Below are 24,655 nucleotides of genomic sequence, written 5' to 3' on the forward strand. Positions count from 1 at the left end.
TGATCATTCTTATCTTTCACCTTTTTCAATTATTTTCTTCTCTTCTTCTTTTCTTTCACTTCATTACCTTCAAACCAACGTTATTTTCTACACACATGTACAAGACAATCATCATAGATAAAATCAATTCAGTGAAAGAAAATCATACCAAGAAGGAAAATCCGTCCGGTAATGGCATATCACTATACAGTGTGTAGTTTGAGACATTAGTAACCTTATTGTACACTTTTCAGAGCATACCAAATGTAAGGACTGTAATGATTTGGGTCACTTTAATAAAAATTACCCGGGATGCAAGTACCATAAAGCTATATCCGCCGATGATGGTAAGTTGAGCCTCGACCTGCCTTTAGCCACACAAGCCAAGTAATAGACCATCTCTTCCACATATAGTTGGGACTCGCAATAAGAAGAGAAAACAGAGCGCCAGTGTTAAAGCAGAGAAGAAAGCAGTGAAAAAGAAGAGAACAGCATCACAGGCTGTAGAGTGTTCCAGTTGTGGGAATGATGACCATGCTTCTCCTCGTTCGCCTCTTTGTCCTAATCACATACAATCAAAGGACGAGGCCATTTCATCTGTCCTTGGCCATGATTCTACTGTTTTTGCGAGGAAGCTTCCTATCGACAGTGCCGTTTTACCACAGTTTCGTGAAAAGTTCAAGGAAAAGGTCATCTCCTGCTGCAAGGACATCAGAGCTATAGTGTTTCGCTGCCAGCTATTTGTTAATGCCTACCTCGTGCATAATAAGAATGCCATTCCTTCAGAAGTCTTCACACAGCAATTTTGGTATTCTGTTGGACAACTCGTTACGGGCAAAAAGGTTACTCACAAGAAGGTGCTGAACGACGACATCAAAAATTATTTTGATGACTTTAAGGAAAAGCATCCGACAATAGTAATCAGTCAGAGCTTCACTAAAGGTTACAGCCACTGTCTCACAGAAGCCGCCAAGGAGATAAGCGTTTCGTATACTAACTCTATTGTTGAGCTTTTTGAACAACGAGTGCTTAAATATCTAACCTATAAGCTGCAAAACATGTTTGTTGTGCGTATTGTTATCACTACTATAATTTCGATTTCTTAGTTTCTAACCATTTGTATTTGCTTTATTATAATCAGAGCATGAAGAAGGCCGACGCAGTGGAAATATCAAAAGCATACTGCTACCAAGTAATTTGCAAAGGCGAACCCAACTGGCCTGATAGAATCATGCTTAGTAAAGAAGACAAAAGCAAGATAGAGATGCTATGCAAAAGCTTTGAGAAACTTATAACGGAAAAGGTTACGTTGCTTTCTTTATCATCCGATCCCGCCAAGTTTACCAAAGCATTATGGCACATCCTATCCTCGTATGAAAAGGAACATGACGAACATGCAGCTTACGATGTCCGTAGATTACCGCTGCCCAAGCGCTTCTTCCCTTTCCCTCTGCCTTCGCTCCATTGGCGTTTCATCACCATAAGCATCAACTCGCTCCTCCCATTCATGTTTCCCGGTACACCTCCAAAAGGCTATACAGATCAACTCGAAAAGTTTTATCAAGTGTTCAGCTTTAAGAAGATGGGATTTGATACGTAAAAAAAGAAAAAAAAAGTTTGGCAGAAATGTTGTCATTGGTATTTACTGAATTTCATTTTTTGTGACAACAGTTTGAATAACCTCAAGACAAGCCAAGAGACCCTATTCCGTAATATCGTCCGCTCGGATGGCTTCACTGTCGACTTTATTTTTAGTAAGAAGAGAAAATCAAAAGAAGAGAAAACCATCGAAGACCATCGGTTGACTTTGGAAGATTTTGATTATGCCGAAATCGAATCTGGTTATAGACCCTGCTTCATTGATCCTGGTAGAAGAGACGTTTTCACAGCAGCAATTGGGATAGACGTAACGAAGCACCAGGTGCGAAGCTGTTCTACCAAAGAGTACTACCATATGACTGGTAGCACTAGGTATTCAGCAAGGCTGGAACAGAAGAAAGCAGACAAAATCAAGGGCATCGAAAGTGATATGCCAACTGCCAAGACAGGCTCCAAAGCCCAATATCACTGTTATGCAGCATACATCTTACAGCACTTGGAAGTCTTGTTTTCTTTCTACGGTGATGACACTGCCAAAGATCGATTTCATTTATACCAAGGACGGAAACGTGCAGCAGACAAAATGGTAAATATGCTAGTTACTGGCAGTACAAAGTATAACGAGGATCTCAGATTGAAGAAGAGAGAAGAAAAAGAAAAGAAGGCCTCAAAGAAGAAGAACAATGGCAAGGCGGCTTCTCAGAAAAGACGAAAAAAGAAGAAGAAAGGAGCACCAGAGAAAAAGAGTATAGAAGAAGGGACATCAAAAGTTAAAGTGAAATTGGAGAAGAAAGATAGGTAAAGTTCATAAGCAATCATCATCAACAACTTATAGAAAGTAACATGTTTTTTGTAGTAGTAGTTCAAATGCCAAATGGAGGCCCCAACCTTTCAGTGTCGGTGATGTCAAAAAAGTACCTCTCATTGTATTTGGCAATGGTATGTTCGCTAAAGATAATGTCGCATTCAAGGGTCACCGATGTGGAACGGTGGGTGTTTTGTGGCGTGCACTCAAGCGACGTGAATCAAGCGGAGACCTGGTTGTACTTGAAATCGATGAATACAAGACATCCAGGATATGCTCCTGCTGTTCGAACAATACTTTGGAGAGGTTGAAAGGCGTTAAGACCTGCAGTATACTTGTATGTAAAACTTGCCATATACTGTGGAATCGAGACGTCAATGCTGCCAAGAATATGATGAAAATTAGTTGTGCTATTTGGAAGGCTTTAGGAAGGCCGAAAGAATTTACACGGACAAAATCATAAGACACCCTCTCCCTCAACATCGCTGGAACGAACCCAGTTTGATAATTACAGGTAAAAAGAATGGAAAACCTTATACTTTCTAGTGTTGTGCAAACTGTCTAACATTTTATTCTTAACGGTCTACTATTATCTTACATCCGCTTAAACTTAATTTCCTTATCGTCTAAAAATTTTGTGTGTGTTGTCCAAATCTAAAGTTAATAAACTGTATTCGACCATTCTATTAATTGTCAACTGTATATTCAAATTTAGTGCCTACAGATTATAATCGAGATAGCTCTCTAGCCAGTATCAAAAGAATCGCATCCGTTAATTTCACTCGTATGGTTGTTAATAGTGAATGGCTTTCAGCTTATTTTACAACTACCATATGGTTATTAACGGCAGCAATCGGTTCTTCCGTACGTGTTTATTGTCCAAACGTCAATCTTATTGAATGATGTGGTCATTTTTATTCCTTTGACTTAAGAATTACCATATAACTTAGAGTTTTCTGTTATATAACAGAGGATTTATCCACGCTTATCCGTGCTTCCATTCACTGGTTGTGCCTTCAAAAGCATGTTTATCCAATTCAGCTACTTCACTATCATTCAATCTAAAATTAAGTGCCATGCGGTTTTGCTCCACATGCTGAGCCGTGCGAGCGCCACCCAGAGGGATAGTACCCTTAACAATACACCAATTAAGGGCAATTGCACTTTGAGGACGTTGATATTTCTCACTCAATGCCTTTAGAACACTTAATAATCTTTCCAGTTGATCTGTATCAAGCGAGTCAAAAGTTTCCTTACGACCTTCTGGCCAAGGGCCTTTGGAACCAAATTTACCAGTCAAGATACCCATACCAATAGCTGAAAAGAAAGGAAAAAAGGGAAAAAATGAATAACGTAAATACAGAATACAATATGTATGAAAGAGGGGCGAAGAAAGCAAAGACTACTAAAGAGTGAATAAACTTACGAGAATAGGCCAAAATGGCTACACCAAGATCATGACATAATTTGATTAAGCCAGACTTTTCAGGCAATGTACGAATAAGGGAAAAGCAAACTTGGTTAGAAGCCAAAGGAACACCTCTTTTCTTTAAAGCATCGTACATGCGTTGGACCTCTTCCTTGCTATAGTTAGACACACCAACGGTTTTAACAAGACCAGCTTCATGTGCATCGGCCAAAGCATTAGCTATAAGTGGTAAGAACAACAAACATTAGCAGGCTTTTTAGAGGTTTTTTTTTTTTTTTTTTTTTTTTTCGTTAAAATCTGTCGTTGTGCACTACTGCTAGATTTAATTTACCAACAACTTCAATCTCCACAGGATGAATGGCTGCATGAATTTGATAAAGATCGACGTTCATTGTACCCAAACGGGCTAAAGAGTCTTTCAAAGCCGATAAAAGGACGTCAGGAAAGTTCGTACGATGCTTATGTGGAAAGTATTTTGTAGCAATAATTTGCTGTTCCTTTTGTTCTTGAGTATATTTTTGACGGAAACGAGAGATTTCTCGTTCAGATTCACCATCGCCATACACTTCGGCTGTCACAGATCGATTCGTACAACTTAGTATTTAGTAAGTGTGCCCTTTCAGTGTCTATATTCTTAGTTATACCTGTATCATAAAATGGAATGCCTAATTCAAACGCTTTATCAAATGCCTCGTTGGCATCTTTTTCGGCTTCAGGTGTCCAATTCCAAACTATACATAAATGACATGTTGAGTACGCCGAGGAATCCTTCAACATTGTAATCAAGTTTTCATACCATGCTTATCACCCCATTGCCATGCACCGATGGCTAAAATAATAGTAGAAAATATAATTGTAAAGCAAAAAGGAATAGTTTAGCATAAGGTAAAATGAATTCTCAATTTGACATTGTATTTTTTACCTATGGGAGGCACCGAGACAACACCAGCTAACACTATTCTTGTATCTTTCGTGGGAACAACGCCTTCTTTCACTTTTACTACAGCTTCAGGCATATGAACGTTATTTGTGGGAAGAGAAACAAAATATAGTGGAAAATGGTAATGCGAGAAGTTGAACTTTTTGCGGGGAAGTAAATACGGTTTCTGAGATTAAATTTTGTGTGAAAGTTGATGTTGCTCGCATTACGTTCAAACAAGCTTTTACTAAAACCATTGAAATTCTTGAACAGCAATGGAAACTTGAATAAGAGTCAATTGACCGAATGGGTGGCCAAAGATGGCTTCTGGAGCGGTGCCCAACAAAACTACAAATGGAAGAGTGAGTGGCCGTATAAAACCGTCGTCGACATAATTGTCGATGTTGCGCACAAAATACATAGACGTATTCAACATCAAATTCTAAAAGACGACGAAATATTGTCAAATTTCAGATGCACAATAAAAAGTAAATATCATTGGATTGCTTTACTTTTTAGTGCGAATTATAATGAGAAGCATTCGACGAAACTTCTGCGGCTTATTTCTTGAATTGGAGAGATTGATATAACAAAAAAACATAACAGTGGTCTTTAACGTGACTTTTACTCAGTAAATCAAGAAAGACCAAACTACTTTCGAAGAGACTGAAATACCAGCAATCCGTTGTTCGACTCTTAAACTCTTTTATAAAAATTTCATTGATGAGCAAATGAAATTTGGAGTAATTCTTCTTGTCACGTTTGGATAATTATTTGTCGTTTGTTTTACGGTTTTGTCGTGTTCAAGTTTCGTAAATCTAATTTGAATCATAATTGAATTTTTTTTATATGGCACTTGCCCATCTTCCAAAAGTGACAAAGAAATGCGGCTAAAGTGGCAACGACATTTTAAATTAGAAATACTGTGTCACTGCCACCCTGAGAATACAGACAAGCTCAGTTAAATGTACGCATCCGAACTATAAAAGAGGCTTCTTTTTTTTAGGAAGGTATACAAAATGCGTAATCTATTTAAAACTTTAATAAAACGAGCCATCTGCAATTGATCTTTATTAAAGCGCAACACAAAAAGAGCAGATACATGCATTATGAAAAGACAAGCATTTAATATAAGAAAAAAAGGAGGATCATGTGTTATGCATGTTGTGTCCTTTTCTATAGAGCTAAAAGAGGAAAACGGCTCGCATGGGGTTTCTTGTTTTCTCTTTGTTTGTTGACATTCAAGAAGGGTTTGGGGCAAATTATCATGATACATACACATAGCAAAGATTGGGAGTTTCACATAAACCACAAACTGGAATTCCACACGAATCCATTCACTAATTAATTGCATTGAAGAACTTGTCATTACTACTAGTACTATTATGAATATCATTGCTATTTTTGTTATCTTATTTCTTTTATACTACAAATGTCAATCGGGTTCTAGTTGTTATTACTGCTGTTATTGCCAATGCAAGATAGTAGTGAATCATATTTATATCGTAATGACAGTTACCGTTTCATTGAAAGAAACGGTTTTCTTTTTGCTTTTCTTTTTGGATCTTAATGCCATTGTTGCGGTAGTCGTCATCTTATCATCATTCTCCATCACTGTCAATGAGTTTTTAAACGTATTTCTTTCTAGTATAAGATCGTTCATATTCTTCATCCCTTTGTTATCGTCGATGCCTGTATTGTATAACTGATCACCTAACCAACTTTTATTTGTTCTACGTGTTCTGAGTAATGTAATTGGAGAATTGCTCTTGTTTGTCGCCGTTCCAGAACGCTGCAGGTGTTTATTGTACTTATTGTGACTGTAACGATGCTGTTTGTGTGCAAATGGCGCTAATACTGGTAGAGGTAGTAGAGAAGTATCTATGACCGAATCTGTTGCTTGACCGATGTACAATGAGAGTACTTTGAATATTGCATTGTCTATATCCATGATCGGTTTGTTACTTTTGTTTGTTTCCTCGTAAGTCCGAGGTCTTAAAGTAGGAGGAAGATCGATAGAAGAATGTAGTGTTTGTGGGTATACAGCTACAGATGGAGGTGATAGACTTGATTCAATATCCATGTTGAAATTAAGATCAAATAGAGCAAGCTATTATTGCAGAAATGAAGAAGCCTAAAACGGAGAAAAAACTGGGGAGATGCTATTTTATATGTTGAAATAGGGGGTGTGTGTGCTCAGGAAACAGGTAAGTGAAGTCAAAAAGAAAAAGAAAAAAAAAAACAGGTTAATTAAGGCTTTGGAATTTCGAATATTCACAGATCAAGGGACGAGAGAAGAGGTCGGTTAAATAGACAGCAAACGCTGATTACCATTCTTCCCTTTGTTCTTCCACGTTATACGTATTAAGGTCGTATACAAAAATATACAATCAATGCTTTGAGTTGCATACTTTTAGTCTGCAGATGCCCTTATATCACTCTCATGAAACAGAAATATGCCACAATATGAGAAAAGTTTAACAGGAATTTCACAGCTTTCTTCCTAGAGTTTCGCAAACAAGAGGAGTTTTATGGACATCAATGCAGTACTATTAAGCTTTGATTGGCTAAATGAAATAGCAAATAGTAATCGTCGGTCATTCTACTGCTTGAGCTTTTTTCAATCTTTGTTTCCTCCAGAATCTCTATTCTCAGTTGCAAATCACTAAAATTGTTCACTTGAGTTGTTTTATTGATTGCAATAGACATGACTTCTCTGTTAGTACAAACGCACCGAAATATACCTATACGTTTCATTGTTCGCCAAAGGAATGAATCAAGGCAAAGAATAAATAATGATTTACTGAAATATTGACATACATGATACTCCAAGTTTTATGATCGATATCATTGACTATTCTTTGTTAAGTCGCAATAACTTTTTTCACTATTGCAAATCTTACAGTTTACTACTTCTCATCGTCATACTCTTCTTGCTCTGCCACTTTTAATACACCGTTTAACGTATTATTATTTTGAGCTGGATTCAAATATAATATACGCGTCATCACATTATATAATTCTACATTCCAAAACGGTTCCAACAGTTCACCTGCTCGAAAAGCAGGCCCTTTTGCGACAAAAATTGCCCTTGAATCAGGTGACTGATTATCATAACCATGTACTCCTTTGGGTTGATACTCCAGCCCACGATCAGGGTCATATCGTTTGCGAGTAACAAAATTCCAGCCTGAATCAGGCACCGCCAACAATGGTGGTATACGATTGACTAGCTGATTGAAATGAAATCGAGTCGGAAACTCCTCCCTCTTATATACTTCAAAATGAGCCTTCTTATCTTTACTCAATTTTCGTTGGTGTAACTTAAGCCGTTGAAAGGCTTGATACAGCACCTCTACAGCTTCAGATTCGTTCAAATATGGGCGTGGCCGAATGGCCAAGGTGGGCTCAGCTTCAATACGCCAAATCATATCAAGTTCCTCTTTTGTTAATACGTCGTCGTAATATATCAAGCGTGACTTGTCGGTAGCCGACATACCGTGATCGCTAACAATCATAATGTTGACAATATCAGTCAAGTTGCGTTGCTCTAGGCCTTCAAGCAAACGGCCTATGCTCTTATCGGCAAGCGATAATTGAGTCATTGTCTATAAAGTTTTTTATGAGTTTCTCGAGCTTATACATTTAGAGACTACCATGTTCCTCTCATATTTTTCTTTCTTTCTCTCTCTGCGCCCTTTACCTCATTCGCATAGGGCCCATAGGCATGTCCTGCCTGGTCAATTTGAGGGACATAAACACCAATAAATTGAGGTCGATCTTCTAACGGCAGATCAAGCCAATCGAATACCTGGTTTACTTTCTCATCTGTTGTAACATAGTCACTATAGGCAACAGAATAAGTCGGCGTCAAACCATTGAAGTCTGTGCTGCAACCAGGCCACATAATGACGCCTGATTTCTTGTTCTGTTTGACAGCGGTGATCCATATCTATATGGATTGACATACATTAACTTTTTTTTTTTTTCGCAGTTTTAATGCAATCAAGATGGATAGATAATACGTTACAGGTTCACCGCCCCACCATTTCGAATCCCAGCTACGATCGGGACTTTTATAGTAAAAGGTGTCGTTGAGTTGAGTATCATAAAAGTAGTTTCCTACAATACCGTGTGCCTCAGGATATAAACCAGTGACTAAACTCCAATGATTAGGAAAAGTGATTGGCTATATATGAACACAAATAATTTTAGCTAAGGCTGTATTTGCCCTTACACTTTGGCTTTCTAATCTATTTTTACAGGAAATGATGGTATCATATATTTTGCTTTTCCTCCTTCTCGGCCTGTATATAGATAATAATGTCAATCTATCTGTTGGGCTTTCTAAAAGGGTATAATAGCTCTTTAAATATATATATTACCTATTTGTGTCAGTACAGGTGTTCTATGTAATTGCAGATCGTGATTCACAACGCCATCAAGTGAAATGAGAATGACAGTTGGCGCAAAAGTATGAGTGCCATTACTCCATCTCGGCTCTTTGTTGTCGTCGTCATTGATACGATGTCCTAAAGCAGCGCCACTTATAAAAAGTATACAAGCAACAGTTATAACAGCTATGACTACCAACTTCTGCCTTTTCCTATGATCTTCCGACTGTGCTCAATCAAAAATAATGTTATTATTGCAGTAAATGGAGCATCTCGTTTTTTTGATCATGCAAACAAACCTCCTCTTCTATGTGGGATATATCAGGCTCAGACGGTCCAATGGATTGATAATGTGTATGAACAGAAGTAGAAAGATGCTTGTCAGCTTTATATTGATTCATAAAGAAGTAGAATAAAAACAAAGATAAAGAAGGCAGAGATGATGATTCGAAGAGAAGTTAAGGAAAAAGGGGTATCACCAGACGTATTACAAACGATCGCATTATTATGCTTAGGAAATTTTATGAAATCTCTGCGCTTTATTTGTTGACGAGGTTCTAGAGTATTACACTGGTCTAATACTTTTGCAGTATTGGTTGCCATTTTCGTTAAAAAAACCAGATGCCATCAAAAGATCTCCCAGCTGAATTGGCTCTGCTTCAACTGTTTCTGCGCGCATGTTTTTATAATCTGAAGAGAAAACTTTTGGATTTCTACTCATTCAAAAACTTTTCAGAAACATATTAATACATAAGCATATTATAAACATGTTGATGCAAATTAAGTGTGAGAAATATACGACATTGAGACAGCTATTTCATTTCTAATATTTGTGCGATTCTTCTCTATAATTTGAATCAATACAAAGTAGAATCATTAATTTATTATCTGTCAGTCTTAACCGTTATTAGTTTCAAAGCAACAGATCGGGAACAACATATTATATGCTGTTGAGGCCGTTCAAAGACTTTTTGTTGGAACTCACTAAAAAATTCTACAGGAGTGAAATGATTAGGGCAGACAAAGAGTGTATTTTCTGCGACTGTTGAATTCCAAATAATCATTGTTGTTACTGACAGACAGCTCCAGTACTTCTTAAGTAGAACCTTCAGGTATAAAGTGAAAAAGCTACTGCTCCTGTCTTATCTGTCGGCAGGTGCATTTGGCAATTTAAATGGAATCACAGTTTTTGGTTGGATATTACGCTATGGCTCAGTGGTTAAGGCTTTATTCCTCTCTTTATTCAAGCAGGCAATTTGTCTAAATCACGACAAATTATCTATGTGATTTCGTCTTTATATTTCCAGTATAGCTCAAGGTGGTTGTCTACGGAACCATTCCGGCTATGGTCCAGTCATTAAAATGGGGGTAAAACCTCGAATTCTATTAAAAAGTTTGTGAAGCAACAGGCAAAATAGACGAATATCATCCACCAACCCAATTGTTGAGTGACATGATAGCCATTGATGTTGACTACAATCAAAGTACTTATTAGCACTGTCATGAGTCCACCAGCGGATATTAAAATTGTAGGCGCTATATCTAATTTATAGGCTTCTCCAAGCTTCCAGGTCTGATAAAAGGACGATACACCTACACCCAACACCATATCTATATTAAAGATTCATTCAGTATCAGAATACTCACTTGTTTAAAGCATTAAATCTCTTCAACTTACTCAGTAAAGGACCGGCATAGCAAGCAGATATAGCCATTGTAGGAAAGCCCATCTTTTACAAAGGATATTGATTGAGTACGCAGGTCTTTTATTAACGCGACTCTTGAATTAAGATTTTAGGAACCTTTTTACCTTAGCCATAGCAGTATTCGTTACTAAATCACCAATGCTATTACCCTATCCATATAGATGGTGTATTTTATTGTTGGATCTTCTTCAATTGTATAGATCAGCTATGCCTCTTTCTTTTGTTTTTCCCCCTTACCAATGCGAAAACAGTTAGACCCATGATGGATTCACTTATGCAGAATATCTCTCCCAACGCCTATGGAATTTAAAGAGAAAGAATCACATCAATGTGACCTTCCTAATCATTTACTATTTCATACTGCTAGACTTTCTTTACCTGTAAAAGACCGACTACTTCGTTAGCTAGCAAGAATATCCAATTCAAAGAAACAAAAAAACCGAAGAAAGAAATCATCCAAAACCATGAAGGAGGTTCTTCCTTCTTAGTAAATTTGCAAACTATTCCAGCTAGTAGCAAACCTACGACACCTCCTAAGGAAACAAAATAAGATGGTATCATTCCATTCACTATAATAAAAACTCATTTCAGTCACATGTCTTCCATTATCAGTTCTCGTCATTAATATAGCTCGGAATCCATTCTCTTACTATAAAAGACGCCGAATATGAACAAAAGGCTAAAAATACATTGAACTATTAGTATGTGCTTATTCCATCCCTGTTGTATATCCACATTGTCTTCTTCCATATAAGTCGCGACCCCTTTTGTAGATTCTGTTTCTGCTACTTTTTGATGTGGAGTTACTATTGGCAATGACTTGACGGTAGTAGCATAATTAACAGACAAATAAGATCTGTTATTTCTATGTACAGTGTTGTTGTTATTACTCGAAGCTCTACTATGATACTTCCCCCCTTCTTCAAATTGTTGCTGCTGTACTACCGCTTCTTCCAGTATATCGCAATTTCTAGCTACCACCTCTATATCATCCATTTTGATATTCTCACTTTCAGCAACAGGTAATGTCAGTGTAAAAATGAGAATAAAAGGTGTGGAGGCCAATGCATTAAGTTTGGAAAAAAAATCCTTCTCTTTCCAACCCTCCAATGTTGGAAATAAAAGCTGTATGATATCTTGCAAGAAAAGGTAAATAATTTTGCTCGTGGATGATGATGTTAGGTATTTGATAAACATAGAATTTTTTGTCAATGAATAGGATGCTGATGTTTGCTGTTGCTGTTGTAGTGGAGGAACCTTTAAAGATAAACAATATTCATCTTCTCCTCCTGTTTGGCGCTGCTGCCGCGGTTGTGGCTGCTGTTCATATTGTTGCAATGCTAATACTGACGTTGAAGGACTAATGACTGGGCTTTCTCTTGCAGATACAAAATGTTCATATTCGGAAGTATGGGGACTTGCTGGTGTAAGACCCTTGCCTGTTTGTTGTCGATCAAAGTGATAGTTTAGTAACGACGTGTTATGTTGTTGTTGTTGTTGTTTTCGTAGATCATTGAACCCATCCTCCATATAATGATTGTAGCTGTTACTATAAATGGAGGCGGAGGAGGGTTGAATTTCCAATATGTTGATTGTCGGTATAATAGGAGGTTGTGATAGTATTGTTGTTGTTTCCTCTTCTTGTTTTTGATGGGACTGGATAAAATGAGGTTGACTATTATGAAGTGATAAATAAGTAAAATAATCGCCTGCAGCTAAAGAAGGTGAGTGAGGTAAATTGATGTGATGTGTTTGAGGAGTTGAAGAGAGAACAGTCATAGAACTTGGGGAAAGAGATGACAATGGACGATGATCTGCAGCTGCTGCAGCAGTTGTTGATGATCGCTGCCGCCCCATACTTTTTGCGGAGTAATTGGAAGGGTAAGCAATTACTTGTGATTCCACATGCTGATGTTGCTGTTGTTGATGCATAGATTGAGGCATAGAAACCTGGCGTTGCCGATTGTACTGCTTATTGATATTAAGATACTGACTCCAAGTTGGGGATGTAAGTTGCTCTTTACTCTTCTCGCGGATAAGGCTATATACTTGCTGTTGGAACTATATTACACCAAAACTCTTCTGATTAGCTCCGTTGATCTTTCATCTTTATTGATCTTATGGTTGCCTATATTGAGCATTCACTTTAAAACAATCTTTTGTTTACCTCAATAGCACCAAACACAGAAGATCTTATGCCTATACGTGGCGTCATCGGCCGGCGATGTGTTCTTATACTAGAGACTGTTTTGAGAGAACTCATTGACTTTGGCATCAGTGCGTCGTAATAGATTGAATTACGAGTTGAGAGGGGTGAAGTGGGCCGTATAATATGACCTAAATGGCTCGTACTAAAATCTGACATATTCGATTGAATTGTTGGAGAGTATCCTCTAGATGGAATAGTCAACCTTGGCGGTTTTTTTCCTGTGCCTACAAATATATAAACATAACTTTTAGATATCTGGCTCTCTCGTTGAGTCTATTCGCCGTATACATATTGATGTACAAGTACCTGTACTGCTTAAAAGGTGACTCGTTTCATCCACAATAATCGTAACATCACCTTTTTTGACTTCTGCTGCTGACCCCTCCACCTTCAGCTGAGAATTGCCTTCACTGATAACAAGCGTTGATGCACTGCTACTGCTACCACTGAGTACAACGGCGCTTACGTAGACAAGGTAGTATCCAATCAAAGCGACACTATGATACCAGTAGATACGTTGATGATAAATAATCCAAAAAATCAGTATGATGGCGCCTGTTAGGAACGATGTATCCCGCATAAAAGTTATTCTTTCTGATTGAAATGGTTTAATGATTCCCATTGAACCGGAAACAACAGCTACTATAAAAAAGGCAGCACCAATTAATTCACCAATTGCCAATGAACCTGCCCCTGTGTCCAGTGCACTATTTTATTTTATTTTTTCAATTTGGTCGCAAAACATCGTTAGCACAACATCGTTTATGATTTCTTCGACCCTTACAGATATTCTCCCTATCCAAAGTTTACTTACCTGAACGTACTGAATAAGTCAGGGCTTCCATTTCCCAATGCTAGGATGGTTACACCGGCCTGAAGTTGCATAAAACTATTAATTATACAAAATGTCCATTTAAAGAATCTACTTCTGTGTTTTCTTCATTACCATGCTTTCTGATAGATGCAGCTTGGCTGAAATCGTTTGCAGATTCGGGCCTTTAGAGTTCAAAAGAATTGGTTATTACTAAGGCCATGTTATTGTTGTTTAATTATGACGAGAAATAACGTTACAGAAAAAGTCAGCGGCAACAACACCAATTGCACCAAATAACATAAGTAACGCTGTCAACTTTGATCAAAATCAATGAATTTAATCGTTTTTTTCCAGCTTGTGTATCGAAGAATGAATACCCCTTTCGAAATAAAGCTGTATTACCGGCTAGGGGTCATCAAAACACTTTCATTGGGAATACACTTACCAAAATGGATGTAGAAAGAGGCTTCCATAAACCTGAACAATAATAAAGCTCCAAATAGATGGCATTAAAGCCATGACATGCACTTCGGACAAATTCACATTGATCCTCATGTAATTCTATATCTCTGCAGTGAACCTTTTATATATAAAATTTGAATATTAATGATACATAGAATTTATTCATGACAAGATACAGTAATACTGGGTTGGTTTTTTGGTTTTTTTTATAGATACCGTATATGACGAATTATCATTGAGAGTCGTAGTAGTAGGTGAGAATGATGCTGTATTGCTCAGGGCCGAAGGCAAAGTGAGCCTGGTTTGTGATATCGATATTTTAAAACTGAAGACTAATGCGAAGAACGCAAGTATGTAGAAAGTTCGGTAGAATGGTGAAGTTTGAGCATTCATATTCACAAAATTTCCGTAACTATTTGGAAAAGTTGCGGGAAAATGGTTTTGGAAGGCTTCAAAATGACCGGTAGGAAAACAAGAAGGACTAGAAGAACAAAAGAAAAAGAAAAAGCAAAGAATGAACTATAACCCATATCATAATAAGTATTTTTTTTTTTTTTTTAATCAGTATAGTCTTTCGCCTCCTGTCATTGCAGATAGCTCCAAATTTCTTTATTATCGTTTCAAAAAGAAGGGCGATGGGATGTTGTTGGGCCTTGCGCTTTTTGCATGATCGCTGCTCCCTCCTTGATTGCCAACATTTGCCTTTTAAGTCATTTCTTCCTACCACGTATGTCCGATTTATAACTTAATATAATATAAAACTTATACCCCGTTGAATTAGTAATAGTATGCAAATGGTAATTTGCACAAAAGTTACAAGTGGACCATGAATATTCTCAGCAAGGCATTTATTGTGTGGTTTGAGTGGGTACTCTCTACACTTTTGCGAGTGATGCCTAAATGGCTGAAGGGTTGAGTCGTTTAAATATATTATAAATAGATTATAATTCGTTTCCTGCACTGATAAGCAAATCGTACTTTCAAAGAGTTTCTAAGTGGTTCTTATCAGTTCTAGAATGTAGATTTCAGTACTGGAAATCATAAATTAGCTTTAATTCAAGTAAGATATGCGTTACTCTCAGAGGTACCGTAACAAATGGTTAGACATGGAAAAACGTAACCGCTTACTAGGGCTTTTTCTGATACAGTAGATAGCGAGTCAAAAAGTGAGTAATATCTTCACGCACTACAAATATGAATCGCATAAAAAATTGGTCCCACCGAGAATCGAACTCGGATCACAGGATTCAAAGTCCTGTATGATAACCATTACACTATGGAACCTTCAGATGTTTTAGTAATTTTGAAATATTATGTGTTCTATGATAGAATTCATGATCACGTGCACGACATTTGCTTGGTTAAAATCTTTTGTCCGAAGTTTGGATAGTGAGTTTTATTGATAAATACTCCCACCCAGAAGTGAGTGTAACGCGATAAGTTGTTCCTGACCCACTTGAGTTTTACACATCAATTTGGTAGCGTAAAAAAATTATTACGCACTCAACAGCTAATATTAAATTCAACATAAAAATTAATTGTTGGTCGTGCCTTCAGCAATCCTTGTTGACTGCGACTCGGACTCCAATGTGGTAACAAGCTCCCAAGAGCCGCGCTTTATTTTCCTTTTATGGTTCAAAAATTTATAATAGTACTTGAATACGAATACATGAAGTATTGTACTTATTATACGAGAGCGAAAGGATCTTTGTTGTTCCTACCCACCACTCCTCTCTTATTCTCTTTGATCTTCTACTGTCTCATTCAAGAAGATGAAGTTAAAATTTTTTTATTATTTCCATATATTATATTTTTTTTAGTAGTACAAATTCGACAAATAAAGTGTGAAAAGTTGATAACAACAAAGATCCTGAGCTCGAAGTATAATAAATTTAAACTGTACTCTATACTTTCCCTTTTCCCTTTTATACCTTCAAAAGGCGTATCATATCAATTTTTTTATCTAAAACAGGGAGGGCAAGATTTGAAGCTAAACTAAGTGATTTGATTCTTCAACCAAGAAAACCAAGTAGGGTGGGTTGTTACCACATTTTTGTCCTCGTCTCCGTTTTTGCTTCTGTGATTTATATTTTATAATAACAATCAAAGTAAAAAATAATGAGACTGCCAAAAAGAGGTTACCCTTTATTCATTCATTGAGGAGTAGGGTTCTTATACTTTAAGTTAGTAAGACATGTGTTCCAGTGAGACTATTGTGATATTCTTAGAATCAAGAGTATGATTTAATAAGTTTTAAAATGTAGAGACTGAGTGAGTCAGCGAGACTGAACAATAGTTCTTGGATAATTTTATTTTGGTTTAGAAATTGAATGGTCTTCTATATGAATGCGAGGTTGAACTGAGCTTATAGTGGAATTAAGAAAGTAGTAGTGACAACCGAGTAATATTGTTCCTGTTAATGAACTGTACAACGCCACTGAGATATATCTAGATTACCAGTAAGGTTGAAGTGTGCCTGATGAAATCTTATTTGTCCCAGTGTGCCTGGAATCTTGTTTGTTCCAGTACACTATAACTGGTGAAGGCAGTAAGTCTGGATTGTTTCTCAGATTGTCATATGAGTTAAAGGTCAGAACATGACTCTATGTTATTAACCATAAAACCCATGAGTGTATGAACCCTAATTGTTTCTAAGTTGGTGTCTCATTATGCTAGACTGGGTTGTCTCAACGGATCATGACAACTTCGAATTTAAGGAACTATATCATTTACCAATAAGCTGACATAAGCACATGGCTTTTGGATTGTACCTTTAAATGCATCGAACGTATTCCGATAATTATAGTTGAAATACGTTGATGAAGCATATTTTAGCACTTCATTTCGTATATTTTTCTTACAAGTCAAAAACAGAGACAATTAAATCCAAAGTGGTAAGTAAGCTGTATCATTTTAAGGTCTAAAACGCCACAGTAGTTAAAAAGTTGCTCACATAAGCTGCAAACTGCAAAATATTCTTGCAACGGTCCACATCTTTATTCTTTTCCGCTACAATAACCAGTTAACCAACTCTTCGGCGATGCACAAGTACTGTAAGTCTGATTTTTATTCTTAAAGACTCTTGATATATCCAGTTATTTTAAAAATGAAATAAGACAGTAAAATGACCAGACACAACAAAGATACTCTTTATTCAAGTTTGTTGAGAATGATACTTTTATATAAGAAACGGGGTTATTAACGGGTATTCAACGATTAATACAACTGAACTAAAACTATCATGAGAACGATAAGGTCTTAGCCGCAAGCGGGTGTCAAAGTAGATGTGTATCAGATTGTCAAGCAGGCACTGAAGTCGTTCTGTAGTTTAAGACGTATAGTTGTATCTTGGATGCAACAACTCTGATACAAATGTTCGAACTAGGTGCGAAATTACTGTTATTTGATACCTCTCTCACAAAAGTTTATGCTTTTTTCATTATTTTTGTGATGACCTTATGCCTTGTTGGCTACATTTCGGACGTAGTCCGTATAAATATTAAGTTCTAAATCCATTTATCTGTTCTGCAGTGTTTTGATCGGTTTTATCTGTTTATATCTGTTCTACCTGTTCTCTGCTTTAATTAACATTATCTACACTCTACCTTAATAAATCTTATTATGTAATGACTGTGAACTATGGCAGAGATGAGAAGGACCAATTGGACAGAACAAGACTGTGGGGTTGTATTATCAACGTCTCTGAAAGGTTTGTTACAACGGACGGAAGATAATACTTCATATGATAAGTTTATTGAACAGATGTATAAAAAAGAAAAATGGGGGCAAGAAACAGATAAAAACACTGAGGTAGTTTTAACTACAGAGGTGGGCTATATTTATATTTAAAGAGGTGAGACCTCTCTAATTATTGTATTTGCCTAGAAGGCATCATACATAATAAATGTGTTAATTCTACTGTAACTTATGTGTTCAGAGCATTCTTAACACCACATCCAGTCTCGCTCTGGGCAAAGATATTTTAGTTGAACTACTAGGTCACTGCCGTTACAGTTTTCACCCTTCCCATCTCTCTTGCTATTGATGTAATTAATATATGAACAGCTAACTAGTGTATCTGGATCCTAAGCTCATAATAGGTAACGACAATGACTTTTAGTTTAATTTGCGATTAATAAATTATACTCTTCCTTCGTAACGCATAACGTGGTACTGGAGGACTTATTTGTGAATATAAGTTTGCAAAATATTTATCAGATCCAATACTGCCTATGTAAGAATTATTTTTGAAAGCCAATCAGCATAAACATTCAACTTGTATCAATCTTCTGTTCATGGATTTTTGTTAAGAAACACATAATAAACCTTAACTTTCACGTAATAGCATTTTCTTTGGTGTTCATTTCTACTCTTACTTCGGTTCATAACACCCTACTTACTCATAAAAGGAAATTACTCGCATAGTCACTCACTGCTAAAACGCGCCATACATCACAATGATACTTGTAAAACAGAGAGATCTTGATGGTCGTATCAACTATACTCTAGTCCAGCAGGATCACTTACTCCATCTGTGAATCAAATACAAATCAAAAAAAAAAAGCCTGATCTAGCAGAGCCTTTAATCTTTCATACAGCGCTTGCCAAACGTATAATAATGAATCTCCACATTCTTTTACAGTTTGACGGGGCCTGCTATATATTACTGCATTTCTTCATAAATATACAAAGGCAAGTAATAGCAGTAATTCAGCAGGGCATAGTCCCATTTCAGCAGTGCTCAGCTCGAGTCCCTAGAATATAAAATCACAACATCAGGTCGAAGAATAACCTTTCATATCATATTAAATTATCATCGAATCCCGATAAAGCGAACACAGTTTGACGGACTTGTTTCTGTCTATACAATCTTTATGTAACTACACAACGTTTTACAATTATTGAATTCCATCGAATCTTAGACAATACAAATGTCATCACTATGTAACTGGTTTTACTAGACAGACACAGAGAAGGATGAACTTTTTGTTGCTTCATGCGTATCTATATTGATTCAAATGAATATGCTGCTACGAATATTAATATCAAGCCCGATTAATTTGTCATACATTCCGTTCTTTGTCCAAAACTATTTAAAATGTATTATCATGTATGGACGATAACGAATTACTGTTATACCATTGATAGAGCAATATAATCCGTGGTCTATGGCTAAGTCGCGCTTCAGATCATTAAGAATGCCGATCATCTATCAGAGCCACTAGGCGTGATTTATTGTATCTCCATAACAGAAATAACATGAAAAGGGTCCCTCTTTCTTTTTATAGTATCAGCTAATTTTCCAGCAAACATATCCGAGCGAACATACAGCAGTGCTAAAAGACTGATACTCAACTCTTATCATTTCAATCCACGTTATACAATACAAATACTCCTCTAACCCATATAGTCCAGAACAATATTGAAAATGAAAAAATTCCTTCAAAATCCAATTTGAATTGTTGTGTTCGCCGTATAGAGAATCACATCTGCTAATCCAGAAAATGCAAATGGTGTTGAATCATTTAATGAAATAGAAGTTTAGTATATATGTACGAGTGAGAAAGCAACCACAGAAATATATACCATCGGCGATACGTTTAGAGACGACGACCACGACGACCACCCTTTCTACGAGTAGAGTCAGTAGGAATGGGGGTAACATCCTCAATACGACCAATTCTCATACCAGCACGAGCAAGAGCACGGAGGGCAGCTTGACCACCAGGACCGGGGGTCTTGGTACCGGTACCACCAGTAGCTCTCATCTTGATGTGAAGAGCATTGATACCGAGCTCTTTACATTTAGCAGCAACTTGTTGAGCGGCCAACATGGCAGCATAAGGAGAAGACTCGTCACGATCAGCCTTGACTTGCATACCACCGGTAACACGAGAGATGGTTTCGCGACCAGAGAGATCGGTGACATGAACGAAGGTGTCATTGAAAGAAGCGAAAATGTGAGCAACACCGAAAACAAGTTCACCTTCACGAACTTGAGGACCGAGAGTGACCTTTTCAACAGCCTTAGGGGCAGCCTTCTTGTTAGACTAGGTATGGTAAAAAGAAGAGCAAAACAATATAATTAGAAAATCAGACATGACAAGCAAATGATTAAATTGTAAATGGTGTAGAAATCGAGCTGCAAGTGAAATCAAATCCGATAGTCAAAGATAACAAACATCCATCTATCAAAAGTACTTTTTCCATCCAACTATCGATGTGATGCATCCGTTTCATATACAACTGATATCATTATCTGCGTGATCGATGCGTTGTTTACATACCATATTGGATTATATGAGAAAGAGGAGGATTAGGCTTGCTGGAGGTTTACCAACTGCCAAATCAAGAATTGTGGAAATTAGAAATTATGGAATAAAGTCCGCTATATGAACAACAGAACTGTAATTGTACCTGAGCGCAAAGGAATTGTTAGATAACTACAGTACATTTGAATCCGCTCCGGACAACTCAGATACGTTTCATCTCATGTCTATTGGGCTTTGAAAATCTAAGAATTTGTAATAATAAGTTTGTTTGAACGTAGTTTTATCAGAACCATCTCTTTGAAGTTTTGCGCCAAGTAAAAATATCACCCACTCTTGTGCCTTCAAAACACAAAGGGAATGAACTATTTTTTAATAAATTATATGAAGCCAGGTGCGTCCTAGGTAGCGGGGCCTTCCAAATATCCAACTTCACTTAATAGTACAAATATTACAAAACCTCAAATTGTTGAATAAGATCCTTTTTTCTTTTTTTTTCATATATAGTCGCTTTTTAATTTTATGAAAGTTTCCATGATTTGACCCCGTTATTTGAGCAGCTTTACTTCAGACATTGCGACAAGTTATAGCTAAAAACATAGTACGGAATTGTATATGAGTTGAATGAGGAGTGTTTTTTGTTTGCGGAAACTCGTTAGTAAATCGCCTAATAAAAGTTAAAATACTTTGACGCTATATTAGGTATAGGTATAGATGGGTTATGCCCTCCTCCTTTGAACTTCTTTAACACCTAACATCTTTACATCTCCACCCTCTTCCCCTTCATACCTTTTTCCCTTTTGTCTACCAAAAAGGTTTTTGGACCCATCTTCCAGAACTGTCCCAGGCAATACTTTTATAGTACGGCGAATACAGTGGATATATTTAACCGTTGAGCTGAATTGATTTTGAATTGGCGTAATAAGCAATCCGTAGTATACGGACTAATCGATCATTAGGTAGAAAGACTGAGTACTGGAGAGCCAAATCAGCCAATGTTGAAAGCTCTTTCTTTACGAAAGACAGAATTAAGCAAAGGTTATAGCAAAAAGCGGCCTTTGGGTAGAGGAGAGAAAGCTACGGATATTTTAATCGGACCACTCAGACTTGAAATGAATGAATAAAAAATAGAAAAAACGGCAAAAACAGAAAAAAAAGAATCAAACAATTACATAAATTTGGTTTTTTGGTTGTTGTCCTTTCAAAATATTTATTTCTTGTCTTTCTTCTTCCTTCCTAGCCCCCACCTTGTTTTCTTTTCTTCAGGCTGTGGAGTAGGAACATGCAATGGCGGGGTTGAAACTGATGAAGGTATTTCAATATGTGCAGTCGAAGAGAAATCGTCTTTCCGCGAACTCCTTGCTGCTGTCGGTGATTGAAGGCTAGAAAAGTGATTAGTATTGCTATTTTCGATGCTGCTGTTGCTAATATTATAGTTATTCATGTCTGTTTCTAAACGTGGAGAATGACTTGAATTTGATGAAATAGATATACTTGGATGATGTTGATGTAATAGCGGCCTGCCGTTATTAGTATTTGTACTGCTACTACTGACGTTCATATCGTCCAGTTTTTTTCCATAGGTAACTATCTGTTGCCCTATGCCATTGAATGAATCTATATCTAAATCTACCGCTTGATAGAAGAGCACATAACCTGACCCACTGCCTGGAAGATCAGCAAAGTATTTCTGAATGTCTTCTTCTTGAATTTGCTATTGTAGGATGATGCAAATAAAGAGCAATTTTAATTAAAAAATAAGAATGATTCCAAAGACTTGTGTACAAACTTACGGTTACAGTGTCATCATCAAATAGCATCCACCGTCCATTGCTTTTGATAACGGAGACATAATGACCATGATGCGGCCCACTAGAAAAGATAATTGTCATCATTTTAGCACATTTGAAAAACCGTTGAAGATGTAGGTATTAGGCAACAAAAATAATACCTTCCGATATGAACTACAATGGCCCATAGTTCGTACATTCTATCTGCATCTTCAGTGTCATCCGTCTATAATTCGTAACGTGGTATTTAATAGTCAAGCTTATCAGATGCTAATTGTAATGACTATAAACCTACCGTATTGAACAATCTCAATTCGAAGGGAAAGACAACTCTATAGGTGAGCTTGGTATACTTTTGTAATTGTTCTTGATATTTGAATCTCTTTAAATGTAGCGCTAATATGTTGGGTAACTTTTTGATTTTCATTCTAAACATATAGGGACCTTAAGTAAGTAAAATGTTCATCTTTAAATTGTTTAAGTATCTTTTTCCTAGGATTTACCTTCTTTCGGCTTCCTGTAAACCTGAGCATACATCACAATAGTATTTATTTTTGTGACATAAAGTTTCACTCGCGGAAAACTGCCTTAAACAAGAAGTAATAGAAGAATTCATTTCTACATCAATTGACAAATCCATAAAGCTTTCATCTCTACTGGTAACAGTCTCGCATGATAAGCATTTCGTTTCGTTCGAAAATATGCCTTCAAATAATTGATGAACCCATGTTGATTTAGTATTTACTGTACTATTTACTGTGCTCGATTCTGTAGTCGTCGTCGTTGTTGTGGTCATCAGCTCTGATCCTTCATTGTTATTAATACTACTATCACTGTGTATACCGCTACTGTTGTTATTCTTTTCATCTTCTTCAGCATCTTTTTTCTGCTTTTTCTCAACGTCTTCTGCTACCTGGTTGACGAGATAATTGAAAAACTCATGTGCATCTTGATGCATGCTGGATCGAAACAATTCTGTTATTGTAAATGTAGTGTTAGATTTTTTTGAATTGGTTCATTTTAAACTGTTGTTACGATGTTTTTACCATTCTCTTTCTTGACTTTATTAATAAAATTGATGGGTGCAATGACGCCTGTCTTCTTTTTATTTTGCGAAATTTTCCAGAATAAGTCTTTCAAACAAGAAAATAATGTATCCTCCATTCCAGGTGCCAGGTTGATATTTACTTGATCCTTTTCAACAGAGGGTGCTACATTGCCATTGCCAGAACTACTTCCATTGACAATAGTACTCCCATTATTGTTATTGTTGCCATTATTACTAATGCTTGTACTTATTGCTGTATGTGGCGTAGAAGTAGAATTGCTGTTAATACTACGTTTTAAGCTGTTAGAAAAGCTTTCCTTTATAGGGGTCGTTAAACCTCCTCGAAGAGTTGATGTGGATGAAGAATGGCTTTGTGAAAAGTAAGTGTTGTTGCTATTATTACTGTTATTGCTACTACCATTTCCATTCAAAACAGGCGAGGAGCTATAGCCTGAAGGTGAAGGTGAATAAAGTGGCTGTTGCGATGATTGATTATGCAGTGTACCAACGGGGTAATTTAATACACAGTGACGGAAAGGTTTACAGAAATAGAGTGCTTGGACCACGGAATTGCTATAGCTGTTTACGTGGTATGTTTATGTAGTCAATATATAAGCGTAAGTCAGATATATGGATGACAGAAATAGCCTACCATGTATTTCCGAACTAATCAAGGACAAATAAGATGCGAGTTATTAGTTTTTTTTTTTAAAAGAGAAGGAGCGGTCAGTTGAGAAGGCTTACATTTTCCAAACCAAAATATCTTTCTCCTTCATCTACAGTATCAGTTTCAGTGGCTGGTTTACCCGTGGATTGGCCCTAATAAGAAAAACATTCAAACCATGAGCTGTGTTGCTTGCTATTTCAATATTCAAGACGAGCGATTATTACCAATCCCATCCACTTAAACAAAGAATTACTGGCCATACTGTTTGACTATATCTCACACTAATAGATTGAAAAATGCGTAGTTTCTATAGTTACAGAGTGAAACTGTTCATGAGCAAACGAAGGTGAATGACAAAAAGTAGAAGAAGAAAATGGGTTATTATTCGTTGTCTAAAAGAATGGAAATTACATGCGGGAGCTTAAAAATCCAAGGCTCGCTTTTTATGGCAAGAACGGCTCCTCCCTCATTTAACTTTTGTATGACACTCATGGGTTGGACAATTCAAAAAAAAAGGACGTTAAACTGCCACGTTACTTAACATATTCAACACTCTCTAATGTAT

At 36.8% G+C, this 24,655-nt stretch overlaps 8 protein-coding genes and 1 non-coding gene across 9 annotated transcripts; 2 read left to right on the forward strand and 7 right to left on the reverse strand.

The window, feature by feature from the left end:
- Positions 1 to 608: 608 nt before the first annotated feature.
- BDF20DRAFT_921994 (uncharacterized protein) lies at positions 609 to 1,774 on the forward strand (the record flags this gene model as incomplete). Its single annotated transcript, XM_053084669.1, has 2 exons — positions 609 to 1,046; positions 1,121 to 1,774. Coding segments are annotated over 2 exons (897 nt in total), but the record flags the coding sequence as incomplete, so codon positions are not given.
- On the forward strand, positions 1,682 to 2,380 carry BDF20DRAFT_812739 (uncharacterized protein; the record flags this gene model as incomplete). Its single annotated transcript, XM_053076818.1, has 1 exon — positions 1,682 to 2,380. A coding segment is annotated over one exon (699 nt), but the record flags the coding sequence as incomplete, so codon positions are not given.
- Positions 2,381 to 2,984: 604 nt separating this feature from the next.
- BDF20DRAFT_848615 (NADP-dependent oxidoreductase domain-containing protein) lies at positions 2,985 to 4,859 on the reverse strand. Its single transcript, XM_053079868.1, has 6 exons — positions 4,735 to 4,859; positions 4,609 to 4,641; positions 4,457 to 4,543; positions 4,144 to 4,383; positions 3,810 to 4,031; positions 2,985 to 3,700 (listed from the first exon to the last, which is right to left on the reverse strand). Exons 1-6 carry the CDS (start codon positions 4,826 to 4,828, stop codon positions 3,369 to 3,371), a joined length of 1,008 nt encoding a protein of 335 aa, XP_052941413.1. The 5' UTR covers positions 4,829 to 4,859; the 3' UTR covers positions 2,985 to 3,368.
- A 119-nt stretch (positions 4,860 to 4,978) lies between these two features.
- BDF20DRAFT_832135 (uncharacterized protein) lies at positions 4,979 to 6,814 on the reverse strand (the record flags this gene model as incomplete). Its single annotated transcript, XM_053078511.1, has 3 exons — positions 4,979 to 5,173; positions 5,387 to 5,434; positions 6,251 to 6,814. 3 exons carry the CDS (start codon positions 6,812 to 6,814, stop codon positions 4,979 to 4,981), a joined length of 807 nt encoding a protein of 268 aa, XP_052941414.1.
- An 826-nt stretch (positions 6,815 to 7,640) lies between these two features.
- On the reverse strand, positions 7,641 to 9,728 carry BDF20DRAFT_909828 (alkaline-phosphatase-like protein; the record flags this gene model as incomplete). Its single annotated transcript, XM_053083637.1, has 7 exons — positions 7,641 to 8,339; positions 8,435 to 8,683; positions 8,762 to 8,920; positions 8,995 to 9,038; positions 9,117 to 9,351; positions 9,425 to 9,510; positions 9,605 to 9,728. 7 exons carry the CDS (start codon positions 9,726 to 9,728, stop codon positions 7,641 to 7,643), a joined length of 1,596 nt encoding a protein of 531 aa, XP_052941415.1.
- Positions 9,729 to 10,175: 447 nt separating this feature from the next.
- On the reverse strand, positions 10,176 to 14,885 carry BDF20DRAFT_91007 (Sodium/calcium exchanger protein-domain-containing protein). Its single transcript, XM_053083671.1, has 13 exons — positions 14,533 to 14,885; positions 14,300 to 14,434; positions 14,112 to 14,169; positions 13,987 to 14,036; positions 13,855 to 13,913; positions 13,347 to 13,747; positions 12,999 to 13,264; positions 11,482 to 12,892; positions 11,210 to 11,400; positions 11,069 to 11,128; positions 10,936 to 10,980; positions 10,804 to 10,855; positions 10,176 to 10,736 (listed from the first exon to the last, which is right to left on the reverse strand). Exons 1-13 carry the CDS (start codon positions 14,707 to 14,709, stop codon positions 10,483 to 10,485), a joined length of 3,159 nt encoding a protein of 1,052 aa, XP_052941416.1. The 5' UTR covers positions 14,710 to 14,885; the 3' UTR covers positions 10,176 to 10,482.
- A 643-nt stretch (positions 14,886 to 15,528) lies between these two features.
- Positions 15,529 to 15,600, reverse strand: BDF20DRAFT_t13. The gene has a single exon. It is a non-coding gene; the product is annotated as a tRNA-Gln (tRNA).
- Positions 15,601 to 19,916: 4,316 nt separating this feature from the next.
- On the reverse strand, positions 19,917 to 20,606 carry BDF20DRAFT_832138 (ribosomal protein S11-domain-containing protein; the record flags this gene model as incomplete). The annotated part of the gene is made up of 2 exons (XM_053078512.1): positions 19,917 to 20,366; positions 20,604 to 20,606. The coding sequence occupies 2 exons, from the start codon at positions 20,604 to 20,606 to the stop codon at positions 19,917 to 19,919; spliced, it is 453 nt and encodes a 150-aa protein (XP_052941417.1).
- Positions 20,607 to 21,795: 1,189 nt separating this feature from the next.
- BDF20DRAFT_909831 (uncharacterized protein) lies at positions 21,796 to 24,350 on the reverse strand (the record flags this gene model as incomplete). The annotated part of the gene is made up of 9 exons (XM_053083638.1): positions 21,796 to 22,299; positions 22,379 to 22,457; positions 22,537 to 22,601; positions 22,671 to 22,803; positions 22,879 to 23,350; positions 23,422 to 24,002; positions 24,076 to 24,089; positions 24,168 to 24,242; positions 24,315 to 24,350. 9 exons carry the CDS (start codon positions 24,348 to 24,350, stop codon positions 21,796 to 21,798), a joined length of 1,959 nt encoding a protein of 652 aa, XP_052941418.1.
- Between the last annotated feature and the right edge of the window lie 305 nt (positions 24,351 to 24,655).

Source organism: Mycotypha africana (genome assembly GCF_025528875.1).
Source record: "Mycotypha africana strain NRRL 2978 chromosome Unknown BDF20scaffold_1, whole genome shotgun sequence".
NCBI classification, from domain to species: domain Eukaryota; kingdom Fungi; phylum Mucoromycota; class Mucoromycetes; order Mucorales; family Mycotyphaceae; genus Mycotypha; species Mycotypha africana.

Excerpts from the sequence above, each read along its gene's own strand:
- BDF20DRAFT_848615 (XM_053079868.1), bottom strand. The coding sequence starts at position 4,828 with ATGCCTGAAGCTGTAGTAAAAGTGAAAGAAGGCGTTGTTCCCACGAAA. Across the intron at positions 4,544-4,608 it reads GCAATGGGGTGATAAGCATG|TTTGGAATTGGACACCTGAA; the intron begins GTATGAAAACTT and ends ATTTATGTATAG. Across the intron at positions 3,701-3,809 it reads AGCCATTTTGGCCTATTCTC|CTATTGGTATGGGTATCTTG; the intron begins GTAAGTTTATTC and ends CTTTCTTTTCAG.
- BDF20DRAFT_91007 (XM_053083671.1), bottom strand. The coding sequence starts at position 14,709 with ATGAATGCTCAAACTTCACCATTCTACCGAACTTTCTACATACTTGCG. Across the intron at positions 14,037-14,111 it reads TGTTGCCGCTGACTTTTTCT|GCCCGAATCTGCAAACGATT; the intron begins GTAACGTTATTT and ends TGAACTCTAAAG. Across the intron at positions 10,981-11,068 it reads GTCTAACTGTTTTCGCATTG|GGTAATAGCATTGGTGATTT; the intron begins GTAAGGGGGAAA and ends CTATATGGATAG.